At 53.9% G+C, this 25,157-nt stretch overlaps 1 protein-coding gene and 3 long non-coding RNA genes across 16 annotated transcripts in view; 2 read left to right on the forward strand and 2 right to left on the reverse strand.

Moving 5' to 3' along the window:
- Positions 1-808: 808 nt before the first annotated feature.
- On the reverse strand, positions 809-2,740 carry LOC144336372 (uncharacterized). The gene is made up of 2 exons (XR_013408100.1): positions 1,405-2,740; positions 809-1,269 (listed from the first exon to the last, which is right to left on the reverse strand). It is a non-coding gene; the product is annotated as an uncharacterized LOC144336372 (long non-coding RNA).
- LOC114674150 (uncharacterized) lies at positions 2,741-11,591 on the forward strand. Its single transcript, XR_003725149.2, has 3 exons — positions 2,741-3,098; positions 7,838-8,003; positions 8,805-11,591. It is a non-coding gene; the product is annotated as an uncharacterized LOC114674150 (long non-coding RNA).
- The window catches only part of PEX14 (peroxisomal biogenesis factor 14), a 157,251-nt gene continuing 136,224 nt past the window's right edge, over positions 4,131-25,157 (reverse strand). For all 13 annotated transcript variants that reach the window (XM_077974589.1, XM_077974546.1, XM_015150750.3 and 10 more), the window contains 5 exons: positions 16,324-16,409; positions 11,752-11,854; positions 10,421-10,518; positions 7,498-7,589; positions 4,131-5,345 (listed from right to left, as the gene is read on the reverse strand). In XM_077974589.1, the coding sequence (XP_077830715.1) occupies positions 4,889-5,345; positions 7,498-7,589; positions 10,421-10,518; positions 11,752-11,854; positions 16,324-16,409 (836 nt within the window). In that variant the 3' untranslated portion in view covers positions 4,131-4,888. The remainder of the gene's footprint in view (positions 5,346-7,497; positions 7,590-10,420; positions 10,519-11,751; positions 11,855-16,323; positions 16,410-25,157) is intronic.
- Positions 15,452-17,864, forward strand: LOC144336364 (uncharacterized). Its single transcript, XR_013408089.1, has 2 exons — positions 15,452-17,414; positions 17,783-17,864. It is a non-coding gene; the product is annotated as an uncharacterized LOC144336364 (long non-coding RNA).

Genomic DNA, 25,157 nt, shown 5'->3' on the forward strand with positions numbered 1-25,157 from the left:
GCATGTTTTCCTTCTGGGATTTAATTAGCTGTGGTGTGTGATGCTCCTACACCCAAACTGGGGCAAATTCAAGAGTTTTGCAACCTCTTGGAAAGGGCCAGAACCCGCCGCACAGGCTCAGGGCTGAGCTCAGGGGCCTGCCCACCTCCCACGGACCTGGCCCAGCAGGGGCGCCACCAGCAACCTGAGTCACCCGTGTGCACCGGGCCTTGGCACTCATGAAGCGGCCTTGCCCCAGCCTGGACACGGCGACAGGCAGCCCCCTTTCTGGGCAGCATACCAGGCCACTGGGCAAAGGCCAGCTGCCCATCCACTGTCACGGGAGGTGGCCCCGGCCCCAGAGGCAGCAGTGGCCTCTGAAAGGCTGGAATCCCAGAGCCTTGTCTGAGAACGAAGCAGCCAGGCCCCGGCCATCCTTGCTGGGAGGTGCCTCTGCACCCTCTGGAGCAGGTCAGGGAGAAATCAGTGGCTCCCAGGAGGCCCACAGCCAGCGCTGGAGCAGCCGGACCCAGTGGCTTGGCCTCCAGTAAGCCCTGTGCCCCACACCACTGGAAGGAGGCAGGGATCCTCAAGAAAGAACCTCCCTGCCTGGAGTCTCCCTGAGGCTGGCTCCTCGCCCCGGGTCTATAACGCATCTGGACCCCGAGTGTCACGGTGGTGTTTAAAGCCATGACCCGGTCACTTTAAAGAAGGTCCTTCCAGTATCCGTCGTGGAGCAAGGAAAGGTTTCAGGCATCCCTCTCATGAACATATCACACATCTTCTTTCTTCTTCTAGGAGAACACAAACTTTAACGTGCTCAATGACAGTAAGTTATTAAGGTTTACTCATGATTCAGGTAGTCATCCCTCAGTGCCAGGCAAGATTTCAGACCCGTTTTGCATTAAAGACAGTGCCAAGGCTGTGGTCTGAGCGGTGGTCTGCGTGGGCAGGTGTCGGGGGAGGACAGGGGGACCTCTCCAAAAGGATCAGGACCCACTGGGCCCTGCGTGAGTGTGAGGGTGCCACACACATGTGCACATGCATGTCAGCATGTGCCAGCTTGGGCGTGGCTCCCCCTGGCCAGGCGGTGGCCTGTCCCTGGGTGGGAAGCCCCTGTACACAGCAAAGGAGCAGGGGCAGGAAGAGCGGCCAGGCCCTCCAGGTCTACCTGGGTGCTACACCTCAGGTGTGCACCTCATCTGAGGCTGGAGCTCCCACCTGCATGCGGGTCTCATTGGTGCCTTCGCGCCTGCCCTGTCTGGAGTCTCTGACCTCTTCTTTGGGTGCCTTGGCAGAAACCAGTTTAAACAAACAGACAAATTAAGTGAAATCCTGGGGAAGGAGATGTCTGACCCTTGAAGAATGACCCCTGCTTGCTCTCCCCCTCCCTCCTGGGCTCTGGGGCAGGGACAGGGTGGTCACCTGGAGAGGGAGGGGTCTGGGGCCAGGCCAGAGACCCAGCGCCTCCATGTTCCTGGCTGGGCCACCAGGAGGGCGGAAGCGAAACCTTCTAGAAAACTCTTCCACCTCTACCTGGGTGTGAGGGCCCCGAAAGATGAACACAGCTTGCTCAGATGCGTTTATTAAAAATAAAGAAAAAGAAAGAGGGAAAGAGACTCTGGGCACACAGGGAGCCGATGGGTGGGTGGCACATTCTCACATCTCTGTCCCCTTCTCTGTGGATTGGCTTTGCTACACACCCCACCTGCGGGCACAAACTCAGCAGCCCCTTCCCCTGACCCAGGTGCTCCCTGTCCCAGCTGGGGTCCTGGGATGGGACTGGCTCCAGGAGCCCTGGCTTTTGAAGGACTGGGCAGCCCCAGGGGGGCAGAGGCCCTACTATCTCCCGAAGGCAACTACCCCGCCTCCTGGCCTGGTCCTGCGTGTCGCAAACACCACGGGAAGCCCCCTGTCCTTCCCAAACTAGATGTCCCTGCCCAAGGCAGAACCAGCGAGTCACCGGAGGAGCAGGGACAGACCCTGGGGACCGAGGGAGCTGCTCCAGGGTGAGGTCAGGGCAGCCGTCCCCTGGCCTCCAAGCACGGGGCTGGTTCTTTCCTAAAAGACACTTTATAAAAATACATCGTAATTGAGTTTAATAATCTTCTCCCTTCCAGAAAGGGCCTGACAGCCGCTGCTTGCTGCTTACTTCTGCCCCATTCCGAATATTTTTACCTTATTTGGATGAAATGCATTATTTTTCTAATGAAAGGCTTTTTTTCAAAGGGCTGTTTCCCGGCCCAGCAGCTGGCTTTATTAGGCAGCACTCCTGCCGTTCTGGGGAGGGGTTTCTCTCCCTGACACCACGCCAGACTCTCTGTCCTCAAAAGCCGAATTCGGTGCTCAGGACCCACAGGGGCAAAAGGCCTCCGGGCCCAGGTTTCTGTCTGTTTCTGCTCCGCGCTTGAGCCTCAACGATGTGCCAGCCCACTGACCCCCAGGTTGGAGAGCACTTGCCCTGTGAGGTCTCCATTGCCCCCACCCCAGGGATAGTGAAGCCCCAGGGAATCCGTTTCTTGGTGGCCCCAGCTCTCCAGGAAGAAATGGAGCCGGGCAGCTGGCACTTCACTTCCACAGCACCGACCCCACAGCCCTGGCTTCCCTTCCTTCCCAGGGTATCTGCCCTCTGCTCTCCCTTTCTGGTCCCGCTGGAGGAGGGACCTCTGAGAAGTTACAGACAATGGCTACCAGGCACCAAATGACAGGGGGCGGGGACTCCTCAGGAACAGATCCACCCACAATGCAGGCCTGCGACCCAGCAGGTCCGAGGGTGGGACACAGGCAGTCACCGTCCCCAGAGCCAGGCCGAGGCCTGGCCCACCTGTCTGCCCGTCCCAGCTCCCAGACACTGGGACTCCTGGGGGCCTGGTAGGCAGGACCCCCTCGTCCAGGTGAGGTGGCAGCCCCTGGGAACTGAGACGCCTGCTTCTTCAGAGACGGCAAGGAGGCCAGGAAAGAAGGAGAACAAGCCACAGTGTGACACTGAACTGGGCTCTGCTTGTCCCTGGGGAACACGTGGCTGTAAACAGGAACTGCAGGAGTGTCCTTCTAGGTGACAAGCATGAAAGACGCAACCCACAGGCCAGAAACCAGATTGGGGTTGGACCCTCCAGCAGGTGGGTGCAGCCTGTTCCCGGGGACCCTCCAGCGGGCAGGTGCGGCCCGGTACTAGGGACCCTCCAGCGGGCGGGTGCGGCCTGTTCCCGGGGACCCTCCAGCGGGCGGGTGCGGCCCGGTACTGGGGACCCTCCAGCGGGCGGGTGCGGCCCGGTACTGGGGACCCTCCAGCAGGCGGGTGAGGCCCGGTACTGGGGACCCTCCAGCGGGCGGGTGCGGCCCGGTACTGGGGACCCTCCAGCGGGCGGGTGCGGCCCGGTACTGGGGACCCTCCAGCGGGTGGGGATGACCTGCTCCCAGGGATTCTCCAGTGGGCGGGGGCGACCCAGGCCTGGAGACCTGACACTTGAACAGGCCCCGTGTTCCTAGCATTAAGAAGGGTTTGCTGCAGGGGCCAAAAGCAAAACATCTGAGACAGAACAGCCCCAACACCAAGCCTCTGAGCCCAACTGCGTGGCCTCCTCCCTCCCCAGGAAAGGGCGGGGTGGGGCGGGCGGGTGCATGGAGGCCACACCTGCAGGGGCTGCCCAGAGCTTCCTATTTCCGAAGCCCTTGTGTCCGCACAGGCACACGGACGTCACGGCATCTGCAGCCCATGAGCCTGGTCCCGACACCTGGGGGCTGGAGGGAACAGGAGCGCCCCTCAAGGAGTGCATGGCTCTGCTCTTCTGGTTTTAGCCAAATGCTCTGTGAAGGGGAAAGGGGGACTGGGAGGCCGAGAGCTGGGGGAGACGAGGATTCAGAGAGGACGCCACACTCCCCTGCCCGGGAAGCATGCGTCCATTTAAGGAAGGAGAGCTCGTCACTCCACACAAGGTCTATATCCAGTCACACGAGGTCCCTGATCCTCCTGCGGTCAGCTAGTGTCGCCCTCCGGCAGCCACCGGACCTGAACAAAGCCCTCTGCTTCTGGCTGAGCAGCGGCAGAAGCTGCCCATGGGCCCTCACCCACACTTCACTGGCTGAGGCTGCACTGAGACCACCCCCGGGGCCCAGGGTGCCATGAGCAGACAGGGAGCCACAGGCAGAAATTAAATAGTGGCAACTGGTATTTATTACAATTATATACAGTCCTATCTTCCATTCTGAGGTCTATACATGATCACACAAATGAACATGTGTTTCTTGGGGGGAAGGACAGAGCTGGCTGTTGGTCAGGAAAGCCCTGGTACCTGGCTCCTCCGAGGGAGTGAGCCCCCATCTCGCCATGGGATTAGCTGAACCATGACACGGCAAGCGAGGGCATCAGAAGCGCAGCATGGTTTCATTTGTCTGGGAGGACGACGGGGCACGAGTGGGTTGGTGCTGGGGACAGGCACCTGCGGGGTCCAGGGCCGGGTCCAGGGAGGGAGGGGGACGGCAGACACCAGAGGGACCGCAGCTCCTCCTCCACTGAGGAGTCGGGAGGCAGTAGGGACGCTAGCTCTGGCCATGCGTGGTGTCACGGTAGTCAAGACACTCGGCAAACACACCCTGGGCAAGGCGTCTGTCCGGGAGAGGGGGCTGGGCAGGGGCTTGAGCCCCGAGGCTTCGCTGCCTTCAGCCTGACTTGAGATCAAAGCCAAAGGCTGCTGGGCCTGGGGCTGAGGCTGGCGGCCAGGTGAGAGGAGGCCAGGTGGACAGAAGTGCGACTCCCCACGCTGCCACCAGGCCGCAGTGCAGCTGAGGACAGCTCTGCCCCCTACCTGGGCTCCAAGCTGCCCTCCCAGGGCCAGAGAGGGAGGCAGGGTATGGCCACGCACCGGCATACTGGACGCCGTCCTCAGGGCTGGAGGCAGTGGGCGCGGCCCTAGTCCCGCTCACTCTCGTTGCTGGCACCCTCAGGCCGCCGCAGCTTCTCCACCTGCTCATTGATCTGCCCATCCCCGCCCCGGCGGTCCTCCCTCTGCACCCCCAGGCAGTCCTCCTCGTCCACATGGCTCACGTCATCATCCTCCTCGTCCTCCTCGTCCTCCTTGTCCTCCCTCTTCTCCTCCTCGCCTTGCACCTCCATCCGCACCTGGCCCTTGACGTCCACCACCCCCTCGCCTTCCTCTTGGGGGCCCAGCAGGTGGTAGGTGACCGTGGAGCCCTCGGGGCTGTGGCCCTCCTTCCCAGGTGAGGACGACGTGGACTCGTTGCTGACGGGTGAGATGTCGCTGCTGCTGTGGTGGTTCACGGCCGCAGGGCTGGAGGGTGACGGTGACTTGACCGGGATCTGCCAGGAGGGGATCTTTGGGGCTGATGGAGACGGAGGGAACTGCCTCCTGGCGGGAGAAGCAGAAGAGGAGGTTGGTGGCGGCATTCAGGACTCCCACCCTTGAAGGGCCACGCCTTCCCTGACCCCCAAGGCCTTGGCGATGGTGAAGGGCCACTGGGCAAGGGACAGGATGGAGCCCTTCCTCCCCTCCTTTCAGGAGCAAAGATCCTATAGCTGAGATAAATGCCAAGAGTGTCCTATGCCCCCACAGACAGCCCAGGGTCCCCCCGGGACCCCCTGGGCGAGGCCCACCTGCCTGGGCAGCTGCTGGAAGCCAAGTGGGGCCTGCTGCCTCTCGGGAGCTTGCTTCCTCCTGATCCTCAGCACTGTCCCCGCCTCCACCCCAGTGGCCAGGAGAGGGACAGGGTGGGGAGGAGCCCAAAAGGGCGATGACTGGGGACTCCAGACACCTGAGCCACAGTCCTAATTTGTCTATGGTCTGAGCAAAAGGTGGAGGCAGGGAGCCCTGGCCACTGGCAGGGGGTCAGACACATCAGAACCAAAAGGGCGGCGGTGGTGCCCTTTGCTAGAAAACTTCTGAGCTCAACACTTTCAACGGGCAAGAGTCAGCTCTCCCTTCTGCTCCGTACTCCCTTCCTGGGCCAGCAGCCAGCCCAAACCAAAGCCAGTTCCAGGAGGGACCTGGGAGGTCAGGTCCACTTGGCAACGGCTCAGAGACAGAGCTCTCCAACAGGCAGGCCCATCTCTGCCTGAGCCAAGAGGACAAAGCGCTGCCCACAGGGCTGTCTCCCAGCAGGGCCTCAGACACAACTCTCCCCCCAGACCCCACTTGAATGGGGCACACACCACAGCCTGCTTCATTCACCAGCATCCTCAACGCTAACAAGAAATTCCGTGTGCAATTTTCTTGGCCCCACGGTTACCCGACGGCCTGGCCTCCATCCCCAGCCTCCAAGGCACTGGTCTCGGTTAGGGAAAATGGAGACTGTCTCCTAATGACAATGCTCTGGCCTCTGCCAGCACCACACCTCTTTCTAGGACATCTTCTTTTCCTCAGGGAGAACCAGGAAGTTGAGTGGCTTGGAAAATGGGGTCTTCTGACTGGAGCCGCAAGACCCCTCTGCACCCCATCCTGCACCCTAGTGAAGTGCCCACCTGTACCCTCCCATTCACCCAGCTCCCACCAAACCCAGTCCAGCAGGGAAACAAGGACAGCCCATGCAAGGCACCCTAGGGCATCAGCCCAGGAGGACGGCCCACATTGGCGGCTCCCAGGACACAGTGGCTCCTAGACACTGGACTTTCAGTTTTAAAAACCAGAACAGTCCAGGCACAGTGGCTCATGCCTGTAATCCCAGCACTCTGGGAGGCCGTGGGCAGATCGCCTAAGTTCGGGAGTTCAAGACCAGCCTGGCCAACACTGCAAAATCCCACCTCTACTAAAAATAAAAAAATTAGCCGGGAGTGGTGGCAGATGCCTGTAGTCCCAGCTACTCGGGAGGCTGAGGCAGGAGAATGGCTTGAACCCGGGAGGCAGAGGTTGCAGTGAGCCAAGGTCATGCCACTGCACTGCAGCCTGGGCAACAGAGCGAGACTCCATCTCAAAAAATAAATAAAAATAAAAATAAATAAAACCAGGACAGTCCCAGGCAAAGCAGGACAAGTGGGCCAGCCTGCCTCTGAGGCTGCATTGGTGACAATGTGCTGTCACTACAGAGGGACAACAGGGGGACCACCAAGAAGCTGGGGGGGCAGGGCCTGCTTCTACTCATGCCTTCAGTCGTGGAAGCCTTCCAAGTAGAAAACGCAAAGACCCTCCCGCAAGGGCTTTCCCTGGGACAAAGCTGTCACTGAGTGGTCACCTGGGGCTCAGGAAGGAGGAGGAGCCAAACCAGGAGGTTCTCCTCTGCTCCAAGGGCCCTGCTTTTTGGCTCAAGCTGTCCCTTACCAGGTCTTGACAGGCCTGGGAACTGTATATCAACACTCATGTGCCACAGACCGTCACCTCTGGAGTGGAGAGGTGGTCAACTGGGGAATGAAAAGAGAAGCTCAAAAGGCCCCAGACTCAGTGCCTGAGTCGCCCAGACAGATGGGGTCCTCGGGGGTGGGGGTGAGGGTCATGCCCCTCCCATGCCCCAGAGCTCCCAGTCCCCCTTTCCAGGCCTGACCAGAACAGGGTCCCCATCCCTCCCTCCTACCGATTTAAAAGAAGTCCTTTCAAGGAGTTAATTTCGGACTTGAGTTCGTTGATATTCTGGGACTCCAGGATCCAGTTGGTGGATGTGGTGGCCTGAAAGCAGAGCACAGGGAGCAAGGCTCAGGGTGGGGTCCTTGTGGCACGGGCGGGGCCTGCGGCTGCAGGAGGACCTGGGTGGGGGCAGCAGGTGGGGCATTCTGGGTCTGTTCTGGGGAACGTGGAGGAAGGTTCTGCCACTGCCCACTGCCTGCCATGCCTCTGTTTGGATGACGACATCCTTAAACATTCCCACGGCTCTGTTTGGACATCTGATGACTTAAGGAATCATTATGTGTTTTTAGGTGCCATAATGGTACTGTGGGCATCTTTGAGAGACATGTGGAGGCGTGAAGGTGCGGTATGAAGCGGTACGACGCCTGGGATATAAGATGGCCCAGGGTGGAAAGAGGAAACAGCCACCATCTCTGACAAACCCCATCCTTCCATGCACAACTTTCCCCTTTGAAGGTAACACTGTTTTCCAAATAAACTTCACAGGACTACATCTCACTTCTGGCCAAGCTTGCTGGTGTAGATGGGGAAGAGGACAGCCAAACCAGAGGTCCCCAAATGGGAGCTGCCAGTGGCCACCTGCTTGTGGCATGTGCACAGAGGACAATGCCACATGAGGCCTCTGTGTGAGATCTACCTCACCCAGGCTGAAGGCCACCCCAGGCTGTCTTTAAGTGCACAGATGAATATTGCCAGCTCTCCTGATACTGCACCCCTGGGCCAGCACAGGGGACGTTCCCTGGCTGTTCCCCACCAGTGTGTGGTGGGCCACTGGGCTGGCTTTCAGAGGCCTGGCCCCTGACGTGGGGTCGGGGGCTGCCGTGGGCTCGCCGCAGCAAGCAGCCCAGCTGGCACACCTTAGCAGGGAGCAGTCCTTTGGGGGACCTGTAGGTCTCAGGAAGGAAAACCTGGGCAGTCTGAGTGAGTGTGTGTCACCCGCCACCCTCAGACACAGCCCCTCAGGGTTCCTACTCCAGACCACCAGACACGGAGGGCCCAGGAGCCACTGTTCTGGCTTCTCTGAGACCTTGAAAGCTACAGCAGCCCATTAACAAGGGCGCAATTTCCACTCACCGGCCTACAAAGGACTCAGATTTCCAAACGCATATGGTGCCAGATGCCAGGATTTAGAAATAAAATCTGACATCTGGGGCTTTTTAGTCAGTCTCTTTAAAAAACAGTTGTAGAAAACTCATAGCCTTCAGTTTTATGTAGGTTTTTTAATTACTTAAAGCTCTTCTTTTTAATTTTTTACAGTGCTCCAGTAGGAGTTTGGAAGCCAGATATAAAAACTTACATTACAGCTGAGAAAACACAGCTCTGGGTCTTTGGTTTATGGGGTAACCGAAGTCCTCACACATGCGAGTTTAGATGCCAAGCCAGTGGCCCCACTGCAGCTCGGGAGAGAAGGTTGGGGTGGGCCAGGGACAGCGGCAGCAAAGCCAGCTCGAGGAACTCTGAGGGGCCTGACCCCTCTCACCACCCAGCACACCCCGGGCCCCCACTGCTTCTTCAACACAACATGTGGTCTTCATCTCAAGCGCAAGGCCTGAAAACAGTTTTCCAATTTCCGGGATGGCTTCTGGCCACAGGCCGACCATGGATCCAAAAGATGATCTGACCCAGGAGAGCAGGCGGGGCCGTCGCTGGGCTTCCTGGTGCTTTAGGGACCGGCCACCCGCGGAGAACATGCACTGCACGGTGGCTGGAGGTGGCCACCAGTACCCGCAGCCACCCCAGGAGGAAGGGCAGGCAGCACCTCTGTGTGTGGTTTGGATGTCCAGGGGGGAGATTCCCGGGACTCTCTTCAAGAGACACCCCAGACTCCATGGAAAATGGAAAGACCGTCATTTTCGTGGTTTTTGCAAATGCAAAAGATTTGAGAGCTGGCTCGAGCCAAGTCGTACACTAGGAGTGGCTTGCCCTGGGCGAGCAACTCGGGACGGGACTCTCCAGAGCCCAGCTTGTGGGGGCAGCCCGGGAGAATTGTCCACCGGGCACAGAGCTGTGGGGCAAGTGACAGAGAGAAGAGCCAGTGGGCGTTCTGGAGCCACCAGGCCACTGTCTCCTGGACCTGGTCTGTCTGACGCTGCCTCAGCGATGACCCCTGTTACCCACCCACAGAACCCAGGCCTGCAATCCTGTGAGTTGGTTGGAGCCAGGCACCCTCCTGAGCCCATGAAGAGCCCCACGAATTAGGCGCCATTATGGCTCCATTTTACAGATGAGGAAACTAAGACTCAGAGAGGTTAAGTAACTTGCCTGTGGTCATGCAGCTAACAAGTGGCAGGGCCAGGAAAGCTGCCATGCCACGATTTCTTCACATTTGGGCAGTGAGGCAAGGACACTGACTCGGAAGTCGCTTCTGGATCCCTAGGGTTGCTGGAACCTGTGGAACCTGAGTCTAGAGAACCTGCCCGCTGCACTGCGGTGTGGACGGGGCTGGTGCTGGTGAACTGACTGCGACTCGCTTCTCCCCTGTCTGTTCCGGAACCCCGCCTGGCCATGCTGAGCTGCAACCTAACTTAGAGGTAGAGGCCGCCCCACGTCTACACAGAGAGCCTCCAGAGCTGCGGGGATATGGCTGCCATGAGATATCACAGGCAGAGGGTAGCTTTTCCTTCCTCCTGTTGGGAGGTGACAGAGAGAGAGAAAGGACAGCCTCAACGGTTAAACGTCATACTGACTGCCCAGCAACGGCCTCCTGTCTCTACAAGGAGAGAAAGGGCAGCGTCGGCCGTGGCTGTGTAACCACCGTGAGACTGGGGCGAAGTCCGGCTCCCAAAGGTGGCAAGCCGGGCCCAAGGGACAAGAGTGAAGGGCACATGGGACAGACCTGGGCCTGGAGGGCCCTGCAGGGCAGAGACAGGTACCTTGGCAGCGGCCAGCTCGTGGGCGAGCTCCTGGATCTTCTGCTGCTGCTGAATCAGCAGCTCCTGGACGGAGGCGAGGGTCGTCTGTAACTGAGTCACTGCGAGGAGAAAGCAGTCACGGCGCGGTTAAATTCACAGGCACAGATGTTCCTCTCGCTCGGTCCGTGCACCTAGGAGCTGCCCATGTTCCCGCTCCATCTAATTTATCTGCAGACACCCCCAGCCCCCCGCAATCCATCTAATTTATCTGCACTCTGGGTGATCTGCCTGCCCTGTGTCTAACCTCTAGTATTTCTACTTTATCTTTCTATTGTGTAGTTGTCCATGGTCAACAGTATATCCGTCCAGAACCTCTCCCCTCTAATTAGAGCTGGCTATGATTTGCTGAGCTCTCCCGGCTTCTCTGGCGCCTGCGTCCTTCATCTCCTGGGCCTCAGTGTCCTTGTGAAACTCCTGGAGTCTCCAATGCCCAGACAGATGCATCTCGGGTCCCCGCCACATTCACATCCAGGACTGGCTCAAGCCACAAGTCCTGTTTCCCACTGCTCCTTCCTGCCCTCCCCACCTGACCCCAGGCTGCCTGTTCCACTCCCTGGTGTCCTGTGACCCCTCAGGACCCTGTTGCCACCAATGTCAGCCTTGCAGGAGCAAACGCCAGTAGAATGGGCAGCATCAGAGGGTTTCTGAAAGGGTTTCTGTGAGCTTCACAAATGTGCCCCAGAGGGACACAGACTCCTGCCTGGGACAGGTGGCTCTCTCGTTGGCCTCGCTCTAGTTTCTAGATTCAGAGCTGCCGTCTAGTAAACAAGTTTATAAAGAGGAGAAGCCACCTCTGGTGCGACAGGTCCCAGCTAATCTGGGCCATTGCTGGGGCACGGGGTAATGAACGTGAGCCCTGTCGAGTCGATAACAGGGGAGGTGGCCAGGGTCCTGGGAGCCACAGTAATTACAGACTCTCTTGACCCCACAGTGGAGTCTTAGAGGGAAGGGGGAAAATCACTGAAAACCCCCCTGAAAACCTCATAGAAGCAGAAATTAAAAATGAACTTTACAGCCCTTAGAAAGGCTGTCATTTTATTCCCCTTATTAATATTCTGAGGTTGGGAGCCTTTCCGTAAAAACATAATTAATTGAGGCCGCGCCGACAGTAAACAAGCAATTTCAAATTAAACCGAAATGACGGCGGCTTCATTTGCAAATGTGAACAGATTCTCAGAGCAGATAAATGAAGTCACCACATAGAGTGGAGACGGAGGGAGAGGGGAGGGGCAGAGAAGGGGCTGCTTGGAGAAGGCTGTGAGGGGTGACTTGATGGAGTCATTAATCTTTACCTGTCTGGGCCACACTGCCACTCAGCTCAGAGAGACCGGCCTCCATCCTCTCCAGCTGCTTCCTGTCCTCTCGGCCGCCCAAGATGAGGGGGAGCAGGTATTTCTGAAAGAAGCGGGACAGGGTGAGGAATGCATACGGACCCAGGGTTATCCTCCAACAATCTCTCAAATTCTGCCGCCCAACTTTCTCCCGGTCATCCCCGGGTTTTGGAAACCCTAAGCAAACACCATAAATGAACAAGATATTTGAAAAAGTTATGAGACTGCGATTACAACCACGTAAAAATTCTGCCTGAATAAGGACAAGGACCAGGAGGGAACGTGGACAGGGAGAGTCAGCTGGATCTGCTGTGATGGGAACTTTCTGGTTCCTTTATTTACTTTTCTTAGTGATGCCACACTATTTCTGTAACACAAAGTTTTAAACTCTACTGTCAAAGTTGTAAGATATAAATGTGGATGGACACACAAGCATCAGATACTGCTGGAGCCTCCAGGAGGCGAGGGAGGAGGGGCAGCTCTTCCCGGCATATTCTCCTGAATCGTGAACATTTTGAACCTGTGAGTGAATCACCTATTCGGAAACAAATGAGTACAATTAATAAACAAAATATCACTGGAGAAACTAAAGGAAAATCAACAACACACTTCTGGGACCCTTGGTTCTCTCGCCAGGGGATAACATCAGTGCTCTGAGGCTGCTGGAAGAGGTCACCTCAATCTTTTTCTAAATGAAGCCTGAATCCTCAGAACAAACTTCCTTCATGTAAGAGTCAAAAGAAGTCGAGTTCCCCAGAATTAAATGCAGGGCAGAAGGGAGAGGAAGGCGCAGGACCAGAAGAGACTGGCTCTGGGAAAAAAGAAAGTGGATGTGGCAGGGCCACCCCTCACAGGGGCCTAGAACCAGGGACGCCTGGGGGGCCATTCAGGAAGGAAGTAGGCAGGGCAGGGCTGGCAACAGGTGCTCTTGGTCGCCTTGGAGGTGAGGGTGTGGAGGGGTGGAGGTGGGTGGCGGGGCCTTCAGGGACAGCTGCCTGTAGGAATATGTGCACTGATGTCCAGCCACTTGGAATATGGAGACAAAGTCCCCCAGGTGAGGAGAGTGAGACCCACTGCCCACTTCAGTGGGTGCTGCCAACGGCAGTGCAGCGCAGGCCTGGCAGGAGCTGCCCAGGGACAACTTTGGTTCTTAATCTATCTGGGCCCAGATAGGAAAGAGGACGGAAACCTCTCCATTACGGTTTCTGTGCCAGGGAAGGAAAAGAAGGTCTCTTGCAAGGGGTTTGTGGGAATTCATTTCCAGAGTGACTCCTAAGTGAAGATCATTCTTCAGCAGCACATGTATAGACGCATTTCCCATTTTGCAAAGTGCTTTTCAACCACAGTGTGAGCTATTACCCACAACTGAGCCAGTGTGAGCTATTACCCACAACTGAGCCAGAACTCATCAAAGGTAGCCTTATGCTTCAGGATGAAATGTCCTCAGCATGAAAGGTAAAGAATTCTTGGCCGGGCACGGTGGCTCACGCTTGTAATCCCAGTACTTCGGGAGGCTGAGGTGGGCAGATCTTGAGGTCAGGAGTTCGAGATCAGCCTGGCCAACACAGTGAAACTCCGTCTCTACTAAAAATATAAAGACTAGCTGAGTGTGGTGGCGCATGCCTACAATCCCAGCTCCTCGGGAGGCTGTGGCTGGAGAATCGCTTGAACCCGGGAGGCAGAGGTTGCAGTGAGCCGAGATCATGCCACTGCACTCCAGCCTAGGTAACAGAGCTAGACTCTGTCTAAAAAACAAACAAACAAACAAACAAAAAAATCATATATGTGTGTGTAACCAACTAAACACCCCATTTCTGAGATCAGAAGTCCTAAGGGCAGGAGCAGACACGCTGCCCTAGCCGAAGTCTTCACATGTTTATAAAGCAAGTCAAGGGCTTCTTACCATTTCTTTTTTTTTTTTTCAATTTCGAGAAACTGACCAGATGCTTTAGAAATTCTCTTGTTACCATTGTGACTGATATTGCAATGTTTCTTTTCTTTTTTAAAGTAGAGCAGAGAGCCCAGAGCTTCATAGAAACTATGGTGGCAGCTCCCTGTGAGTGCCCACACCAAGGCGAGCTGCCGAGCTGCCCTCCCGCTCCCATCAGGCCACAGGCCCTCCATGGGTGGCCATGTGACAGTGCCTACTGCTCAGTACAGCCGGGGCATTCACTTGAGGACTCTGCATTTGTATCACATCCTTCTTGGTGCTTGTATACAGTCAGTGAGATTTGAAGGGGGCACCAGTTCAGGGGGAGAAGTACTGAGCCCCAAGAGGTGTTTTTGTTCTGTTCTGTTTATTTATTTGAGACAGTCTCGCTCTGTCACCCAGGCTGGAGCACAGTGGCACAATCTTGGCTCACTGCAGGCTCACTGCAACCTACGCCTCCCGGGTTCAAGTGATTCTCCTGACTCAGCCTCCCATGTAGCTGGGATTACAGGTGCACACCAAGACACCGAGCTAATTTGTGTATTTTCAGTAGAGACAGGGTTTCACCTTGTTGGCCAGGCTGGTCTCAAACTCCTGACCTCAAGTGATCTGCCTCCCAAAGTCCTGGGATTATAGGTGTGAACCACTGTGCCTGGCTTATTTTGTTTTTTAAATTGAGACAGGATCTCCTTCTGTGGCCCAGGCTGGAGTGCAGCAGTGTGATCTCAGCTCACTGCAACTTCTGCCTCCCGAGCCCAAGTGATCCTTGCACCTCAGCCTCCCGAGTACAGCTGGGACTACAGATTCACACCACCATGCCCAGCTTATTTTTGTTTTTTTGTTTTGTTTTACTTTATTTGTCTTTGGTAGAAACAGAGATTCACCACGTTGGCCAGGCTAATCTCAAACATCTGGGTTGAGATGGAGTCTTGCTCTGTCGCCCAGGCTGGAGTGCAGTGGCGCGATCTCGGCTCACTGCAAGCTCCGCCTCCCAGGTTCACGCCATTCTCCTGCCTCAGCCTCCCCAGTAGCTGGGACTACAGGTGCCCGCCACCATGCCGGGCTAATTTTTTGTATTTTCAGTAGAGACTGGGTTTCACCGTGTTAGCCAGGATAGTCTCGATCTCCTGACCTCGTGATCAGCTCAGGATCCTCAGCCTCAGCCTCCCAAAGTGCTGGGATTACAGGCGTGAGCCACCACGCCCAGCGCTTGTTTCTCAATTTCTAACATGGAAATGTCCAGCTCCAGGAATACATGCTACACTTAAAAAAAATATTCTGCTATAACTGTCATTAGCTTTTGTACTGCATCAAAAATGAAGAATCCCAGAGTACCACGGCTGAACATGTTTCATGTGCCTTATGGCGAGTCTGGGTGCTCATTCAGGTTGTTTAAAAAAAAAAAAAAATCACTGGCCAGGCACGGTGGCTCAGCCTGTAATCCCAGCACTTTGGGAGGCTGAGGTGGATGGATCACCTGAGGTCATGAGTTTGAGACTGGCCTAGCCAACACAGTGAAACGCCATCTCTACTAAAAATACAAAAATTAGCCAGGCATGTTGGCGCATGCCTATAATCCCAGCTACTCAGGAAGCTGAGACAGGAGAATTGCTTGAACTCAGGAGGCAGAGGTTGCAGTGAGCTGAGATCGCGCCACTGCACTCCGGCCTGGGCGACACAGCGACACTCCATCTCAAAAAAAAAAAAAAAAAATCACCGATCGGGGTGGAGGAGCTGGCAGCCTCAAAAGAAAAGAGGCTTCTCTCCAGGATCCCAAGATCTGGACTGGCCACCTACCCTGGCCCTGCATTTTCTAGAAACTAGACTCATTTGCTTCATGTCCAAGTTGGGCCTTCACAAGGGAGTCAATGTTTACCTCATGCCTGCAGTTCTGTTGCAAGCAATGAGCCTGGGATCCTGAGAGTTGACCTGAGAAGCCTGGGAAATCCTAGATTTCTATAGATGCCAACACAACAGAGCAAAAAGAACAGCTCCCATACATCTGATGACACTAAGGTTCCCACTGCCGCTCTTAAATGCTATGGCAGAACAATGGTGTATAAAGCTCTTCCATGTGCCGGGCATGGCTCTGAGCCCTCTATAAGGGAGACTGACTCTTCGGGACTTCACAACAACCTCGTGAGGTTGGGACTGTTATCCCCATTTTACAGACCAGAGCCTGTGATCACCAAGCTCCTGAGGGGCAGAGCCAGGGCTCAGCAAAGCAGCTGGCCCAGCATTTATGATCTTTTCCATTATGTTATTCTGTGTCTCAAAACCGCTCGCACGGCTTCCCTGTGCAGGCGCTACTCTAAGTGCCCAACACGGGCTGGCAAGGGACAGACCTCACGATGCCCCTGCAAGTAGAGATCCGGGTGGTACATGCTGAGTACTGGAGAAAAGATGGGCAGAGCCTGCCAAGCCCCGCAGCAGGGCAGGGCCTGGATCCAGCCGTGAACCCCGACTTCTACTACAGCCTCTCGCTGCCAACACGCTCCAGGGCAGAGCACGGCAGTGCCTCCATGCAGGGGAGCCAGTGAAAGGGCACTGAATGCCACAGGGTGGCAGAGGCACAGCACCCACAGCCACTGGGGGTGACTCACCTTGTAGAGCTGGTGAAAGCCAAATGCGATACCTGCCATGATGATGGCCAGGGCGCCGTAATCTCGCCATCGGGATCCTGCGGGGCCTACAGGCGGGGTAAGAGGAGGAGGGTTAGAAGACGTACACGGTGTCCTTCCCTGGGTGGGGGCCGGCACACGTGCCTCAGTAGCACAGTCTCCTCGCCTCCAACGATGGGCAAGTGGAACACTCTACCGTAGGAAGGCAGCACATGATCGTCACAACAGCAGCTCGGCTCCGTCCCTTCCTGTTCCCACTACCTCGACTGGGACACAAGGGATACCAGTCACCCAACCCTGACTGCAAGCTGTGGGTGGAGGTATCTAGTAGTGAGCTGAGCCTCGAGTCGGGAGTCAGGTGGCAGAGGTGATCTGAAGATGGCATGGTCTCTACCTCAGGAACAAAAGATCCAGAGACGATAACATGAGTACATTTTGGGGAGCATAAATACACCCACATATGCCCTACTATAGCTGGCGATCAGCTGGGGGCCACAGCAGAACCAAGCGGGGTCTCAGTGAAGTGGAGAGGGGGACTGTGGTACGCTGGGTGGGGGCACGGGGGTGGGCTGTGGTAAACTAGATCTCCCAGCCCTGCCTCTCGCTTGGAGCCAGCGGAGAGAAAACACGAGTCTCCAAATGACTGAGGCTTCGGAGAGTGAGAACGCCTATCAAAAGGGATGGGGGTGGCAGGGGGGAGGGGCTAGGGTCAGCAGGGCCTTGGAGGAGCCCTGAGGCCCTTGGGGGCTGGAGGGGAGCAAGCACAAAGGAGAGACAGTAGGTGCATGTGGACCAGGTGAGCACCCTGGGCCTGACTAAAGAGGAGAGCTGCTCTGGCCCAGAGGACCCCAATAGCAGGGTGCTGGGGAGAACGGAGAGAAGCCAAGGAAGCTGCAGGTGCAGTGGAGGCTGGGGTGGGGCAGGAAAGAGGTGGAGAGGTGGCGCCAGGTGGACTGTGTGGTCAAGGAAGCCGAATATTCTTTCATAAGCAATGGGAGTCACTGGGGGACGTGATTCAGGGAATGCCATGACCCTGAAGAGCAGCACTGGGGTGGCTCTGAGGATGGTCAGAAGTGGGGGCCACAGAGGCAGAAGACCTGGGGCGAGGCTGCTGCAAGGGTTCACGAGGTGGAGATTGCCTGGGACCAGCACAGAGGGCAAGAAGGGAGTGGGGTGATGTCTCAGAACACGCTGCTGCTGCTGTGAAGAGCTGCCAGTCTTCGTGGAGGAGCACCTGGCCCCTTTCTCTTCTCTTCATTTGTATTAAGTCAGTCATCTTTCTAAAGGTGGGCTCTTGCTATGTTGCCCAGGCTGGAGTGCAGTGGCGATTCACAGGCATGTTCCACTGCTTATCAGAATGGGAGTTTTGATTGGCTCCACTTCTGACCTCCTTAGGTGACCTCGTGGTCCCCTGCTCCAGGAGGTCACCATATTGATGCAGAACTTAGTGCAGAACCACCATCAGCACAGTGCCCCACAGCCCGGAACTCCTGGACTCAAGGAATCCTCTCGCCTCAGCCTCCCAAGCGGATGGACTTACAGGCGCGCAGCACCGGGCCCGGCCCTGATTCTCTAGCACGGCATATAGCAAAGTGCCCTCATCCCAGGCGCTCAGCACTGGCGTCTGGCCCCGATTCTCTTTAGCACGGCACCTAGCAAAGTGCCCTTCTGGATGCAATTCCAGTTGACGTGGGGAGAGTTTCCACCTTCACTCTTTCCCATGTCCAGTTCACAAAGTGCTCCCATGTCCACGACCTCATCCGATCCTCCAAGGCACGTGGGACAGTCCTGTCTCCACTGCCAACACCTTTCTGGAGCTGCCATCTCCAGGCCACGTGGTGGGTGCTCTGCCTCCCTCCGAAGGATCTGTCATCAGGAGGGGCCTAGGTGGGACACAGACCAGTGGGGAAGGCGATCACAGCGCCAGTGGAGAGCTATCCGGGAGGCACCCCCATGGTGTGCTGCTCATTTGGGGGAAACGGGGAGAGGAAAAATCAGCAGCGTTCTAAACTCTGGGAAGGAGCGTCAGAACACGGCGGAGGGAAGCTGAAGGACTTGCTGCTTGAGAGACTTCTGCCCTCAATTCTCACCTGTGCCTGTCAGTTTTCAGAGGTACCTTCCACGTCCTGGCGTTTTATGACCAGAGGGGAGGAGAAGGCCCGCTCTTCCTTTCAGCTCAGGGCAGGATGTGGCATGAGGGGGAAGGGGCTGTGGCATGCAGCCCAACCAGGGGGATCCAAGTCGCAAAGACCTCCAAGTGGGCAAGGAGACGCCCCCTCCCCCAGGCTGCTGAATGGCGCTCTCAGGGGGCAGAAACGTCAGGACTGGAGGGGCCTGGAGTCTCTCCTTGGCCACCAAACTGCTCCCGCTGCCTGCGGGTTCCACGCGAGACTCCCCGGTATGTCCCAGCCCTGGAATCTCGATCCCAAAACTGTAATCAACATATGGCCTTTCCCTCGGTCCCCAACTTCCATTTCTGTTTTACACTTTTTGAACAGGTAGCACGCATACAGTTTACTCATCAAATAGCACAGGGCAGCCTGTGACAAAAACGCTTCCCCCCACCAACAGCCATTAGTAGTCTTACATTTATCCTTTCAGAGAGTTTGTGTGCAATCTAAGGTGGCACAGGATGTCTTCTCTTCCTTCACGTTCCCCCATCTCTCAATCGTGTTTTCTACAGCTGTAGGATATTCCACTTCACCTGCCCTCCGATGGGCATCCAGCTCATTTCCAACTTTCTACTATTGCACACGATGCTGCCATCAACAACATGCACATGTGCCATCTCCCACACGGGGACACGCACCCCGTGAGCCTCAGAACTCCCAGAGGCTGGTCCCAGGGCATGTGCATTTGCAGTTTTGAGAAATGCTGCCATGCTGCCTCCATGGGGCCGATAATTCACCCTCAGCCCCTGCGCAATGCCTGCTTCCCCGCGGCTGCGCCCACACAATGCGCGATTCAAACACAGAGATTCCTGCCAATACCACAGCAGGAAAGCAGAAGTTCACTCTAGTTCTAATTTGCATTGATCTCATTTTGAGTGAGGATTGAACATGTTTTCATCAGCATTTCCTTTTCGGTGTACTGTATGCTCTCCACTTTTCTACTTGATTTCTTTTCCCTTGTCACTTTAGAGAGACTTTTTATATAGCAGGGATATTAGCCCATTGTCTGTGATCTGCATCGCAAACATCTTCTCTGGCTTATTTTTCTTTTGACTCTGCTAATGGTGTTTTGTCGCATGCAGAGGTTTTTATACAAATTTATCAATCTATTCTTTTATGGGTTCTGGGATTTGTGTTATGGTTAGCAAGGACTTCCCCACTCCCTTCCCAGGCTGTGCAGTGATACTTGGTGTCTAAGAAACTGCTATGGGAAGGGGACAGTGCTACTTTGCTGATGGTGGACACCCCCACCTGACACGAATCACCTCTCGTTACACAGGGAGCTCTGAGACCGCTGAGGCAAACAGATCTTTCACCTTGACTCCAAGGAGTCAGGCACCTGGAGTCCCGGTCAAGTGTCTCTTCTGTCTCCGTCTTCTAGCCAGCTTTGCTTGGCGCTCCAGATACAAAACCTGACATCTAGTGCAAGTCCATTTTCAGGAGGAAAAAGTGAAGACAGAGCAACCTGGCCACTCCGCTCTCTCAGAGTCCCTGCTCAGGAGGGCTTTCCTCCATACCCGGAACATCCTTCCATGCAGCCAAAATCCTCAGGCAGAACAAGCGCAGAACAGGGCCCACGGCCCGAACACCATATTCACCACTGATTTCTCAGACACCACAAAGCCTCTTGCAAGAAAGCAGCTGTGACTGGGCCGAAAGCTTGACCGGCACCTGGAATTTGCTGGATTCCTCCGCTCGCCTGCAAACATCCCGCCATGAGGAGGACAGCCTTCTCTGGGGCCCTCTGGGCTGCCGAGGCGGAGCAGATGCTGGCTGTGCGGGATGAGGACCAGGACCCTGCGACAGCTGCCCGCTTTCCAGAGCTCTGAGCAATTCCAGCCCCAAGAAACACCTGTGGGCCCTGCAGCCTCACCCTTCACCCCTCACCACCCCTCGTTCCTGCCATGCTCACGTTAAGAACATTTTATTGCCCCCTGGTTTTCATTATTAATGAAAAGGGACCAGAATGATCTTTCCTAAAGTTCAGAGAGTCTATAAAGACAAGAAGCTGAAATGCCATTTTACTCGTTTTGGAGATGTGTGATACAATTCTGTCTTGTGGCAAAATGAAAAAAGAGAAAAACTCAGATAGAGATGACTCCTACCTGCTGTGTGGCTCTCAGAGGGTAACAGACCAGCTACTGCAAAAACACCAGCATGGTCCACACCGGCTCAAACTCCCAGCCACGACCACCTCGAGTCCTGCCCGTCCCCCTCCAGAGTCTATTTTTTCCAAGTCCAGTGCAGACCCTGCGAGGAAACTGAGAGTAGCGCGCCTGGGAGCATACCTCCCCGCCACCAGGCTCCCTGAATGTCCGGAGGTATAAAGACAAGGGCAGAAGACGGGGCAGCCACTCTTCTCTAGCTGGGAAGAAAAGAAAGAGAATGAGTGGGCTTTTTAAATGCTTCAAGTCTGCACTCTGGAAGCAGGGACCCGCCTCCCATGTAGACAAGGCAGACAAGGTGGCAAGTGGGCAACAAGCCTGGGGTCAGAAACCTTGGTGCCACCACCAGCCAGGGGGGTTCCAAGGACATTTTCCTCTTCTTATCAAGCACTGACTGAAGGGGGCAGGGCTTTGCTAGCCCCAGAGAACCCAAGAACAGGAGATATCTTAACTCTCACTCAGAGTCCAGCCGTCTAAGAACCGGCGCTCTAGCTGCGTGGCAGGGGTTCCTCACCAGTACCACAGCCCTGGCATCTCTGTGAAGGCTGAAGAGACGGGCGTCTGTGGCGGCAATCCTCATCCTGCACACCTGGGCCTTCCTGGGACTGCCTCTACGTTGTGGCCCTGTGGACTGCAATGAGGTCAGGGGACAAACTGCTATAGAGCAAAGGGCATGGAGCTCTTTGAAACTCAACCTTCCAAGACTCCATGAACTACCTTAAGCTCTGCCCGGCTCCATGGAGGTCAGCCTGCGCAAAGGCTCCAGTTTGGGTAAAACCACGGTAGAGAGTGGGGGCAGGAGAGGTGCATCCCCACAGCTAACTATTCACTGAACACCAACAAAACCAACATGACTCTCTTTCTTCATACCTCCACCAACCAAATTCTCACCTAACAGGTGAGAACAAACATCGTCAACTAAGAACCCATGCACAGGACGGGGACTTGTGCATACAACACGACAATGTTGAGCCTGAAACCTGCAAGTCACAGACTGATCCACACCATGGAAATCCTGCAATCCAGTAAAGGTTCATTGGCAACACAGAGCTGAAAGCTGTCACGGAACCATCCTGCCGAGACAACAGGCACTCCAGTGATGTGCTGGCTGACAAGAGGGAGAGAACTATCATGTCCTTGGGGAGGCTGGCAGCCCAAGCAGGGGCAAGGCAGTGGCAGAAACAGGGCCAGCCCATTGAGGTCGCCTCCAGGTTCATCAGGTTTGGAGCCTCCATACAGCACTGTCTCTAGCTTCTCACATCAGACCATCAGCTTCGCTCAGAAGCCACCCTGAAAATTAAATGACAAGACAAACTCACTCCCAGTAAGGTCCTGGAATAAAGCCAGCCCACCAAATCAGTGCTTGCTACAGCACAGAGGTGGAGAGCACATGTGGGGAGAGATGGGGAACCTGGCTGGGTTGAGAAGGGCTGGCTACAGCTTGGGGGCGGGGTGGGCCCTGGCCCACATCCATGGCTGTGGATGGCTGGGGGTGGGCAGAAAGATAGGCCCAGAGAGCAGCAACACAAACAGATAGTCTCTATTCTGAAGAGAAGGACCTGGCAGCCTGAATGGCAAAACGCACCACAGTAGCCCAACGGTAGTCGTGTTGGAAAATGCAAAGCCTGTGTTTACAAGTACATCCTGTGAAAGACAATCTTTTCCACTTTTCATGGCTACAATGCTATTAGCAAGTGTCATCTTTAGGCAGGAAGGTCACTGAGAGGCCTATCTATATCCCCTCTCCATAGATTAAAAAATATGAGCTCTAATTAAGCTGTTAAGAATTCAGAAGAGTCCAGAAATAGATCCATGCTTACATGGTCAACTGATTTTTTATAAAGAGGCCAAGGTAGCTCTATGGGGAAAGGATAATTTTTGCAACAGCCATGCTGAACAACTGGATACCCATAGGAAAAAAAAATGAACCTTGACTCTCACCTTATACCATACACAAAAATTAACTCAAAATGGGTCACACCTAAACAAGAAAGCAAAAACTATAAAACTTCTGTAAGAAAACAGAAAGCATAGAAGAAAATCTGGACAAAAATATCTTACGATATAAGAAGCATGAACCAAAAAGGAAAAAAAATGATCAAATGACACCATCAAAATTTAAAGCTTTTGCTTTTCGAAAGGCACTGTCAAGAAAATGAAGAGACAAGCCATAGGCTGGGAGAAAATATCTGCCAAACATATATTTGATAAACGACTTGTAACTAGAATATATAAAGAGCTCTGACAATTCAATAATAAAAAGACAAAGTAGCTTTTAAAATGGGCACAAGATTGGAAAAGACTCTGCAAAAGATACATGAATGGCTAATAAGTACATGAAAATATGCTTGATGTCATTAGTCATTAGGGAAATCCAAATTAAAAGTACTGTACAATAAGGTTCTATTACATACACATTAGAATGGCTAAGCTCAGAAATGAGACTATTGGGTGTTGCCAAAGATATGGAGCAACTGAAACTCTTACATATTGCTGATGGGGAGACAAATGCTACAACCATTTTGGGAAATAGTTTGACAGTTTCTTCTAAAGTTAAACACGGACCTAACATGTGACTAAGTCATTCCACTCCTAGGAAACAAAAAGTATAAGTGCACATAAAGATTTATACATCAATGTTCACAGCAACTTTACTCATAATAGCCCCAAACTGGGAGTAAGCCAGATGACTACCAATTGGTCAACAGATAAAGAAATTGTGGTACATGGAGCAACAAAAGTTAGCACTATAGTCAGTTGGCCAATCCTACTTTAGCCTATTTTTATACAGCCATGAGCTAAGAATGGTTATTATTATTTTTTTTTATTTTTGGGGGGGACAGTCTCATTCTGTCACCCAAGCTGGAGTGCCGTGGTGCAATCTCAGCTCACTGCAACCTCCACCTCCTGGGTTCAAGTGATTCTCCTGCCTCAGCCTCCTAAGTAGCTGGGACTACAGGCATGCCATCATGCCCAGCTAATTTTTGTATCTTTAGTAGAGACAGGGTTTCACGATGTTGGCCAGGCCGGCCTCAAACTCCAGACCTTAAGTGATCCACCCACCTCACCTCCCAAAATGCTGGGATTACAGGCGTGAGTCACCGCACCCAGCCTGGTTATTAAATTTTTAAAGAATTGTGGTCGTGGGAAAGGGAGAACAGGAAGAGGAAGAAGGAGGAGAAAGAGGAAAAAGGATGGAGGGAGAAGAGGAAAAGGTGAGATGGAAAACATGTGACATATGTGGTTCACAAAGTCTAAAATATACCCCTTTAAAGAAAAAGTCCAGGCAGTGGCTCACGCCTGTAATCCCAGCACTTTGGGAGGCCAAGGCGGACAGATCACCTGAGGTCAGGACGTCAGGAGTTCGAGACCAGCTTGAACAACATGGAGAAACCTTGTCTCTACTAAAAATACAAAATTATCCAGGCGTTGTAGCACATGCCTGTAATCCCAGCTACTTGGGAGGTTGAGAATTGTTTGAACCCGGGAAGCAGAGGTTACGGTGAGCCGAGATCACGCCATTACACTCAGCCCGGGCAACAAGACTGAAACTGCATCTCAAAAAAAAAAAAAAAAAAAAAAGAGAAAGTCCACTGACCTCTGGAATACAACTCAGCAATGAAAATGACCTCTCTCCCTCTCTCTCTCTCTATATATATATGTAAAGTTATATATATCTGTGTATAATATATAAAAATATATAATAAATATACTCTAGGCAACAGAGTGAGATGGTGTCTCCAAAAAACTAACATTATAAAACTTCCTAGAAGACAATATAGGAGAAAGTCTCTTCAACTTTGGGGTAGACAAAGGTTTCTTAGGATGCAAAAACCATGAATCATAATCATCAGATAGACATAAATAGTTCATTCCTTTTATATGTATTTTCCAAATACATATTACACATATTTACATATAATATAGAAATACATATATAAACTATATATGAATATAATTATATGTATTTATATAAATATGTATATATATACACATATGTATGTATATAAAAGCATGAATCAATCTCAAAACCATTATGCTATGGTAAAGAAACCAGACACAAAAGTCTACATACTATATGTTTCCATTTATACAAAATGTTATTTATTTATTTATTTATTTTTGAGGCAGAGCCTCACTCTGTCACCCAGGCTGGAGTACAATGGCGCAATCTCAGCTCACTGCAACCTCCGCCTCCAGGGTTCATGGGATTCTCCTGCCTCATCCTCCCGAGTAGCTGGGATTACAGGCGCCCACCACCACAACTGGCTAATTTTTGTACTTTTAGTAGAGACAGGGTTTCACCATGTTGGCCAGGCTGGTCTCGAACTCCTGACCTCAGGTGATCCGCCTCCTCAGCCTCCCAAAGTGCTGGGATTACAGGCGTGAGCCACCGCGCCCGGCTGTCAGTTGATTTTTTATAAAGAGATATGTAACTCATTGGGGATAAGATAATCTTTTGAACATAAGGTACAGGACA

Source organism: Macaca mulatta, chromosome 1 (assembly GCF_049350105.2).
Source record: "Macaca mulatta isolate MMU2019108-1 chromosome 1, T2T-MMU8v2.0, whole genome shotgun sequence".
Taxonomy (NCBI): Eukaryota; Metazoa; Chordata; class Mammalia; order Primates; family Cercopithecidae; genus Macaca; species Macaca mulatta.